Here is a 10,145-nt window from a genome sequence, read left to right on the forward strand (position 1 = left end):
CGCGCGCTGCCAGTTCTTTGCGATCACATTTGGAACGAGCGCGCTGACCAGACCGTTCAGATTTTCCAGTGATGGTGTCCCTTTGTTTCGCAGCTGAACTGCTGACGGCGCCCCCCGACCTGACCTCGGCGGCCGCCATGTATCGCGGGCCCGTCTACGCCCTCCATGATGTGGCTGACAAGATCCCCATGACCAACTCCCCTCTGCTGGACCCTCTCCCCAACCTTAAGATTAAGGTGTACAACTCATCAGGACTTGTGACGCCCCAGGATGACCTGGGGGGGGAATTCTCCTCGAAGCTGTCACCCAAGCTGCCCCACTGCCTCCTGGACAACAGTGACAGCACGATGGGGCGCCGCGCTCAGACGCAGACGCTGCTCCGCACCCGGGATCCGTCCTGCACCGCGCTGGGCTCTTTCAGCTCACAGGGGGGGCAGCTCATCGTCCCAAACTCAGGTACCGCTCCAAACAAAGCATTTACATGTATTTTGATACATGTAATACATAGACGTAGCCCTACACTTCATTTACTCCTGATTAATGTCCAAAATGTTGCCCTCAAACAAAATGGTTGCTGAAACGGGGTATTTCTTCAGCGGCTGCAGCAGTTTCCTGCCTTCCTCTCTGATTGCCTAGCAACCTCCGAGTGGCAGCACGTTTCCAAGAAGCCTGCCCAGAAAAAGAGACTGATCTGCTCCAGTTCATACACCAGCCACCCAGACGACCGCATCGCATCAGTTTCACACACCTGAAGAGTTAATGAGCTCCAAAAACGATGAATCAAACTGTTAATAAGTTTTTAATAACAAGGTATTTTCAGGCCTGCTCATCTAAATGGCCGTAAAATCACCAAGGGGACAAAAAAGACCAAAAAAATGGATGAGTTTTAAAATGATATTTGATGCATTTCCCATCAACTTTATGCACATGGTGTGTTCAGTATTAAACCTTTTATATACACCCATAATCTCCCCAGAAGTAAGATTTTATAAAGAGAAGCCATTACCGTCGACATGTACATCACAGCAGGAAGTTTGATCTGAACAGACGAGCACATCGAGAGAGAGGACGACTGCGATTTTAATTAGACAGCATTAACACAGAACGTTCACATTCCTGTCTCAGTCTTAATCCATCAGTTTATGAAGAACATATTACAACTTTGCAAAAAGTGAAAAGCCTATTAAAGCGTTATCTGCAGAAGCGCGTTCCCCCAAAACCAAGTGTTAATGCGCCGTTAATGTAGGAACCGGATGACACATTAATCATGCGTGACACCCTTTAATCTTGTTTTCTGACATAACTGCCTGCTGCGGCTGTATTTGATGCTATAGTGTACAGTGTAGATGATCCAGATGTGAGGTCAGAGCGGCAGATTAACCTCTACGCCAACACAGATGTGATATTATGCCGGGATCCATGCGTAATCCATCACCTTATTGAGGCGCCGCGTGAAAGCGGTTGATGGATCGTGGGGCCGCAGCAGGAGGACTGACGGCGTCTTGTTTCAGTCGGCTCGCATTCGCCGCGCTGTCCTCGCTTCAGACACACGTGGGCCGTGGGTAACGTGAAGCGGATGCGCGTTGACAGTCTCAGCGCGACCAACCGAGACATTAAAGGATGCGCGGCCGTCTCGGGTTTCATAAGTTTGTCTTCCCCTGCGTTTGATTGCAGTAAAAGTGTTCTCAGCTGCTGCCACCTCATCACGTTACATAGGCAGAGCGAGAGGAAGCAGCACATTAGATATGTGATCTCCTGGCGTGCGTGCGTGCGTGCGTGCGTGCGTGCGGCACCGTCAGCATGGCTGTTGGGTCCAGTAGTTTGCATCCTAAAATGCTTCTCCTCCGCACTTCTTTGACGTGTTGCTGTGAGGGAGAGTGGCAGCATGGGAGACGTCCTCGTGGCAGATTTATGATTGCCTTCCGAGCCAGCAACACAAGCTGTCTGTCACCTTTTGAAAAGTTCAGTACAAGGACATGGAAAATCAATAAGCTCTCTGAGAAACCCCCCTCAGCAGACCGAGCGCGCATGTGTGTGCGCATGAGGGACTATGGAGGGGGGGGTGTAGACCATGAAAAAAAAACGTCACCAGGCAAGAAATATCACATCAATCTGAGACAGAAAACTGCAAATCTTCCTGACAGTAACAATATTAAAGCATGAAAAGTAGATGCCAACTCCTATTTCCCATTTCTATGAAATATACATCAAATAGTCGTCACTCTGTGCACACGGCTACGAGAGTTTATCCCTAAAAATCAATGAAGCGGCTCAGCAGGAATCCTGTCAGCGTGCTGTTGGGAGGTGTATGATTGATTAGCATGTTGACTGCTCCAGATTGCTGAGGTTGGCACGTCCAAAGACATTAGGTGTCTTAAACGTCCTCGCGTGCTGAAAATCACATTTATTCTCTATGCCGTGGACATGTCAGCCCAGGCTGATGATGTCACAGATCGCCCAGGATGGGAAAAATAGTCGTGGTGCACCTCTAATTTCCTCTCTGAAGGCTCTCGTCTACCTCACAACTCTCACATATGCCCGTCTGTTTGTCTTCCTGTCTGTTTTTGCGCTCCCCAGGGGTGAGTCTGCTGATTCCGGCGGGGGCCATTCCTCAGGGCAGAGTGTACGAGATGTATGTGACGGTTCAAAGGAAGGACAACATGAGGTAGGCAGCGCCGCCTGGCACATCAATGCCCTGGAGCTGTGTTTACCCCTGTCAGCTCCGTTGTGTCACCCACACACCGAGAGTGCTGTCACACTGCCACTAAACCCAGTCTGTGTGTGTGTGTGTGTGTGTGTGTGCGTGTGTGTGTGTGTGTGTCTGTGCACATCCAGGCCCTCGGTGGATGATGGCCAAACAGTGCTGAGCCCCGTGGTGAGCTGCGGGCCTCCCGGGGCCCTGTTGACTCGTCCAGTCATCATCACCATGCACCACTGCGCCGTGTGCGACGGCCAACAGGACTGGCTGATCCAGCTCAAGAACCATTCTCAGCCCAACCAGTGGGAGGTGAGGCGTGGGAGGCGAGGAGAACGGCGCTAACGTCTGCGGTCGGGTTTGCGAAGCGCGCATTCGGCAGCCGAGCAAAGCGTTAAAACTATAGGTACCCCCAGCCCGCCCCCAGCCCCACCCTGAACTGCGATCGACTCGTCAGCGAGATCGTTCATCCTGCCGTCGCTCATGTGGGAAATTCTGCTGAGCTCGGTTCAAAGGGGAGAAAAGGGAGGAAACAAATGATGGAACGGCAGCTGGTGATGGATGTAAAGGTGGAGAGAGGCTCCAAGTCAGACGCTCGATTGCAACCAGGTGCTGAACCTCGGGGGGGGGGGGGGTGCTTTTTGATTCTCTCCGTCCAGTTTATTTTACTGATGGTTTATTTTACTGACGCGTGAGCACTTTTGTTGTTGTTTGTTGTCGGAGGTCTGTGAATTCGGAAGCCTTCTCACCCACAGACTCGGTCGTCACCAGCGAGCACTGATGATGATAAGTTGGGTTTTTGGTGGGCGGGGGGAGGGGGGGGGGGGGGCGGATTCCGCTATTCGATCCTCATTTTCCGCCTCTGTCAAACACAATCACGAACAGAAACGGCCCAGTTGCCACAGAGATCACGTCAGTCCCGACCTTTTCATGAGAAAGTTTGCAAAACTACAGGAACGCGGTGGTGAAGTGGTTCACAGCGCGGAAAAAGTGGTTTCTGACAGAAGAGTTCCCAAAACACACCCTTGACCTTTCAGCATTCTTGACCAGCTCTGGTCAGTATGAGGGTTTTGGGTTGTCTTTGCTCCTCCGACGGCCCTCAGCACAGTTCCTCAGAGGGAATTTGGTTTTTGTGGGGCACTTTAGCAGCAGCAGTTGGACTCTTCGCAGGTCGGACACATATTTAAAATCCTCCCACTTAGCGGCGGCCTCCATCCGACGCGTCCTTCTGTCGGCTCATCGCTCAGCAGCAGCGTTTTTCGGGAACTCTTTGCGCGATCTCTGAGGTGGACGTGCTGATATGACTTATGGAGCAGAGAGGAGCTGCCAGACTGGCCTCGCACGCCTCCGCGGCGTTGACGGAGGACTCGGAGGCAGCCGGCGAAGCTCAGTTTAAACTAGTCCCACTATTGATCAGGGGAGGGACCCCAGTCGAGCGTGAGTCAAGACGCTTGGCCAATATTGAGAATAGAAATAACTGGATCTGCTAACGCGGCTGCCCTTTACGCCGATATGAAACACATCAGAAGGGGTCAAATTTCCATATTTCATATATATTGAAGGGGAAGTGGTCCCCCAGTAGTGATTACATGGCTGCATGATTACATCTCAGACCTGACAGAAATGTAGGTTTTAATATCCAAGGTGACGGCAACTTCCTCTGCTACCCCCCCCCCCCCGCCGGGGCGCGCCTCCACGTCGTGCGCGAGAAATATTGCTTTATGTGCTCCGTCAACGTGTGCGTCCATCAATCCAGCAGAAACTGCGGAGATGAGGGCAGGAAGGACTGTAGATATTTTTAAAGCCACAGCTGAGCGAAAATAATCAGTCCCATTGGCATTCGTGATGCACGTGTACACACACACACATTGGCATTCGTGATGCACGTGTACACACACACACACACACACACAGAGCAGAGCTCGTGCAGAGGAGACAGGCGGTCATATCATATAATGAGGAACACAGTGGGCTTTCTGCTTCCATAACTCTGATACAAGATTTACTGATAATGTGAAAATCGGAATTAATTAAGCTGTCTGCAAACGTGTGTTTGTTTGTGTCCCCCCGCCCCCCCCCCCCCCACACACACACAGCCACAGAGCAACAGCCTCCATTTCCACGGCGTGTTCTAATTATCTCCCTATAAGGAGGCCCGGCGCCGTCCCCCCGGAGCAGTTAAAGACTCTAATGATCAGCCATAATGCTGCTGTTAAACGGCCGAGCTCACAATAAAGTGCTGTAATTCCTCTTCTGTCTCTCATAATAGGCTGAATTAACGCCAGTGTGCGGCTCACAGGAGTGTTTGGATTAGAGCAGGGGCAGGCAGACGGAGGGGCTGGGAGATAGCGAGGAGGCCACATAATCGGCCTGGGTCCAGACGTTCCGAATGAGAGAGAACGACATCCTGGCTTTGGCGCTGACGCAGGGGTCAGACGCCCACGGAGCAGGCAGCCGCCGGCCCATTATGGCAGCGTGCTACGTTATCAACGCTAAGGCTAATACCCAGGCGACCTCTGTGGCCCTGGGTCATATGTTTGTTCTCAAAATGGCGCTTCGATTGGCGGCGGCTCGAGCCCATCGAGGAAATGTCCTTATGTTTGGTCCTTCCTGTCCAGGACGTGGTGGTGGTCGGGGAGGAGAACTTCACCACGCCGTGCTACATCCAGATGGACGAAGAGGCCTGCCACATCCTGACGGAGACGCTGGGCACGTACTGCCTCGTGGGCCAGTCTCTGAGCGCCGCCACCATCAAGCGCCTCAAGCTGGCCATCTTCGGGCCCGTCACCTGCCCGGCCACGGAGTACCACATCAGAGTCTACTGCCTGGACGACACGCAGGACGCGCTCAAGGTGAACGCCGCGGCGCCGCCGCTCCTCCCTGCGCGTTATCGGAGGGAAATGAAATATGCTTGGTGGCGTTAATTATGTTTGTTGTGGCGCGTGGGCGCTGGCAGCAGATGAGACGTGGGAGGCTGGATGAGAAATCGCTGCATTTGCGTCAGCGCTGCTTCTTCCTAAAAAGACGCGGCTCCTGCGGAATAAGCCGTCTTCTTCCCTCTGACTTGGCTTCACCCCCCCCCCTCTGTTTAATACCTCCATCTACCTACACAGAGAAACGATAAGAGAGGATTATTATACCGAGCAGGGATATTAAACACGGTTATTAAGTTCAGGAATGGGTGGAATAGTGATAGCGATCCCGCTGCAAGGACACGGAAGTTAGATCCAGACTCGGCTTCATCAAATCCAGAGGGAATAAGATAAATATGATATCGCACTCAATTCATTTGTGATGCAAATTGGCTGGAGGAACTAGTCCCAGGGCGGCACAGGTCGCAGTCTGGCCCTGAACCGGCGTGTGTTTGTGCACTCAGGAGGTCCTGCAGATGGAGAAGCAAATGGGTGGCAAACTGTTGGACGAACCAAAGACCCTCAATTTCAAAGACAGCACCCACAACCTGAGAATTTCCATCCACGACGTCCCCCACGCGCTGTGGAAGAGCAAACTGCTGGCCAAGTACCAGGTACGCCCTCGGAGCCGCTTCTTAAAAGCAAGATTTGCTGGGGAATGTTCACGTTTGCCTTCTCCCTGCACGCAGGAGCTCTCCTTTCAGCACGTGTGGAGCGGCTCCCAGCGGAACCTCCACTGCTGCTTCACCCTGGAGCGCTTCTCCACCGCCACCATGGATCTGGCCTGCAAGATATGCGTGCGCCAAGTGGAGGGCGAGGGCCAGATTTTCCAGCTGGACACGACGCTGTCGGAGGTGGGTCGGGGCCCCTTTTGATTCGGGGGCCGTTGGCATGGTTGATGTTTATTCCAGCGGCGTAATCAGGACGCAGAATTATCAGACCCACATTTCTGGGCTGAATCTGGGGGAATATTCAGCACCTGTACCTGAGTTCGGCGCTCTAATAAAGCAACCGGATTTTGGGGCTCCGACACATTGATCATCCTGACTTCCTGACAGGCCAACGTCTGTGTTCCCCCCCCCGTTTATACTCGGCAGCGTCTGATAGTTGCGTGCGTTCCGCAGCCGTGACAGGCCCGACAGCTGACAGTCCCCCCCCCCCACTTTGAAACTTGTCATTTTATTTTAAAAATGCTATTTTATCTTCTTTCTTTTTTTTACTCCAATAACTTCCGACTGCCGTAAACTCTTAACCTGCGTGAGAGTCGGGTTTTAAAATGGCTCCCCGTCAACAGTTCTCGACCCTCTTCCAGTTTTTCCCCCGTTTCCGTCTCTCGGGAGTAGATTTCCCTCTTTTCGTGCTGTTTTTGGTGGAAAACTTTCAGAGCCACTTCTGTCCTCACATCCAGACTGATGCAGGGCAGAGAGGAGCAGGGGGAAGTAATCACCCTCTAGTTGGGCTGCACAAAAGCCATCTGAGGAGGAGAATAGAGCCTGAGTGATGGAGGAGCAGAGGCTTTGTGCTCAGTAATGAGAATGATTAACGGCGCAGGAGGGGCAGCGCTGCGGTCCTGCCCGGCCTCGCCACTTTTGTCTCCAGGTCCCGCTCTTCTTTCCATAGACCTCAAGCTTTGAATCCTTTAAATGTAACATGCATCAGTTGGCAAGAAGGCGAATAGCCTCTGGCGCTGAAAGCCGGGACTGTGTTTAGTTCTGCTGGACGCTGTCGGATGAGTCAGTAATCCGCCTCCGTTCTCCGCAGGATTCCCAGAGCATTGACACGTCCCTGCTGGACCCGGCCAGTAACATCACCACACTGGTGGGGCCCAACGCGTTCCGCATCCCAGTCTCCATCCGGCAGAAGCTGTGCGGCAGCCTGGACGCACCCCAGACCAGGGGGAACGACTGGAGGATGCTGGCCCACAAGCTCAACCTCGACAGGTGGGTGGAGGATCTGAAAAGGAGCGAGATTATAATCTGGGAAATTAGCGAGCACGCTAAATCTGCATGTTCTTCAGAAAAGTTGTCCTGGCTTCATTATAAGTAGGCCAAAAAAAAGATCACATCGTGACTAAAACTTGCAGATAAGGATCCCATTTTTATTGGATTTTGTCTGCAGTTTTTGGGACTCATTTGGATAAACATCTGTTGAATGGAGATTAATTGAGTCCGACCACACGGAGACAGCGTTAAAATGTTGCTAATCTTTTCAGAATGTCACTGCAGTGACTTTGATAGTCGTGCGTGCGTGTGTGCGTGTGAGGAGGGGGGCGGGCGGTACGGTGTGTAAGGTCCCAGCTCAGCGGGGCGGCCTTATCGCAGGCAGCAGCTGCAGACTGATGAGACCACTGACGGGCTGTGGCAGGAAGGAGGATGGGGGGGGGTGCCAAGTCATCCTCACTTCAGAGAGATGACACACCGAACAGCAGCACAGACCTGATGATTATTACTTCACTGATTCAAACAAAAGAAGTCATTATTTTCCACTTTGTTCAGGATGCACAAGAGTTTAAACGGTCTTGCTAACATGCTAACCTTCAGCCACAGCGTAAACAGAGAAACGGCGCCGTTGTTGCTGTAGCGACCCAGTCCTGAAGTCACCGCGATACAAAGAACGATTTGATTTTAATGCAGTAATTTAGGTTTCAGTTGCAATAAGACCTTAAAGTTTTCATTTTTCTTGTCATTTTTAATCCCAGACGTGCTAATCTGCACTTTTAGGTCGCAAAACCTGCACGAAAATTCAGTGAATTTACTCGGCTGCTGTCACACTTTTTCAGATATCTCAACTACTTTGCCACCAAATCCAGTCCCACGGGCGTGATCCTGGACCTGTGGGAGGCGCAGCACTTTCCAGACGGCAACCTGAGTCGTCTGGCCCAGGTGCTGGAGGAGATGGGACGCCACGACAGCCTCGTTCCCGGCGTGGGGGAACACTGACGCTGTGCCATCAGGGAGTGAAACATTCCAGGAGGGAAGAGCAGGTTCAAGAAAGGGGGGGAAAAAGAAAGAAAGAACAGAGCAGTGATGAGATGATAAGCAGAAACCCGGCCTGCCAGTCATGATCCTGATCAATTTTTGGCAACAAATGGTGTAAAAACTTGAAGGGTAGAAAGAAAACTGCCAGTCGTTTACCCCTGGCTGGTCCTTCTCTCCGTCTCCTCTCTCTCTATCATCACACGATATTTTTGGCTCAACAGTTTCCTTGGAAACAGCTGTCTGGTAATTTGACGGACTGTGCAGATGTGAAGATCTCCCTCTTCCCTATAGACGACAGCGCGCGAGGAGAGAGGTGTTATTTTTAGAGGTCAAAAGATTAAAACAAGCAGCTTTCAGACCAGATGAAACACGTCTCACTCTCCAAGAATCAGCCTCCATATCAAATCCGTGGACCAGTGTGTGTTCTGTGACTACATAGTATTTAATAATATGCCTATTTATACATGTGGGTTTTTTCCTTCTGTTTGGATTTTCTCCTGTTTTTTTGAACGCTTCCACTCTTTGGCTGCTTCATAGCGCCATCGTGTGGCCGCCGACGGTATGACCGGTCCTGTCAACCGCAGTTTTGTACAGAAGGAAATTTTCCTTTTAAACTCGTGTTGCTTTAGTATTGATATCTTATATTCGTGTTTTGTTTTTAATTCGTGTGTTTCAGTATTTTGGATAGGTTGTATGATATTTTTAACCATATTTTCCTTTTTTTTTTCTTGTTTTTTTTTAAATCTTGGGTAATTATACAAGCCTGTTAGGACCATTTCCCATACTGACTTTTAGTATTAATGTTGATAATTTGTATGCTGTTCTTCGTGATCCATTAAAAAGACCGGACGGGAGAGGAGAGATGAACGGGAATCAAAAAGTCTATTTTTATAGAACCAATGCAACTGAATAACTTTTGCTTTTTACCAAATAAATAATTGACATTCTTGATTTTGAAGTTGGCTTTGCTAGCGATGGAGATCATTTATGGGATGCCACGTGTCTCATTTCCTGTGATTCGACCTGACTGATATTCATCTGTGATTTCTGGACAGTTCTGACTTCATGAACAGAAGCCATCGATGTTACAGTGACACCGTGTTTTTGCATAAAATGGTGATATCTGCACACCCCCCCCCCCCCCCCCCCCCCCCCGGCCGTCTATGCAAACTTTGCATCTTTCTGAACCCGTCGGAACGTTCTCAGTGAACTCGCCTTTTCATAGTTGTTCTCCAGCTTCATGATTATTATTGTGTATAGTGAGAATGTAACTTGTCTGTATGCACACACGCGCGCGCGCACACACACGCTGTTCCTCGCAACTGCTTGCATTTCATTTGTCCAGTTATTGTACAAATTGTAAGAAAGAATTTTTAAGACTAATAATAAATTATATTTATATGCAACATTGTGAATGGCGCGTGAGGCTCTGGTTTCTTCAACCTGTGGATAAATTCCCATAATTAGCGTCCAGGCGCTTAGTGGGCGTGTCCAGACACCAGTGCCCAATAAGGCTCCCCAGACCGAATACGAACACGTAAGGGGCGTGTCCAAAAACAT

At 50.7% G+C, this 10,145-nt stretch overlaps 1 protein-coding gene across 4 annotated transcripts in view; it reads left to right on the plus strand.

Annotated features, from left to right (window-relative positions):
• Nucleotides 1-10,000, plus strand: part of unc5cb (unc-5 netrin receptor Cb) — an 87,080-nt gene extending 77,080 nt beyond the window's left edge. For all 4 annotated transcript variants that reach the window (XM_029837691.1, XM_029837693.1, XM_029837692.1 and 1 more), the window contains 8 exons: nucleotides 94-456; nucleotides 2,578-2,665; nucleotides 2,836-3,007; nucleotides 5,314-5,547; nucleotides 6,072-6,221; nucleotides 6,297-6,461; nucleotides 7,369-7,547; nucleotides 8,387-10,000. In XM_029837691.1, coding sequence (XP_029693551.1) covers nucleotides 94-456; nucleotides 2,578-2,665; nucleotides 2,836-3,007; nucleotides 5,314-5,547; nucleotides 6,072-6,221; nucleotides 6,297-6,461; nucleotides 7,369-7,547; nucleotides 8,387-8,546 — 1,511 coding nt within the window. In that variant the 3' untranslated portion in view covers nucleotides 8,547-10,000. The remainder of the gene's footprint in view (nucleotides 1-93; nucleotides 457-2,577; nucleotides 2,666-2,835; nucleotides 3,008-5,313; nucleotides 5,548-6,071; nucleotides 6,222-6,296; nucleotides 6,462-7,368; nucleotides 7,548-8,386) is intronic.
• The last annotated feature ends 145 nt before the right edge of the window (nucleotides 10,001-10,145 follow it).

The sequence above is a fragment of the Takifugu rubripes genome, chromosome 6 (assembly GCF_901000725.2).
Source record: "Takifugu rubripes chromosome 6, fTakRub1.2, whole genome shotgun sequence".
NCBI lineage: Eukaryota > Metazoa > Chordata > Actinopteri > Tetraodontiformes > Tetraodontidae > Takifugu > Takifugu rubripes.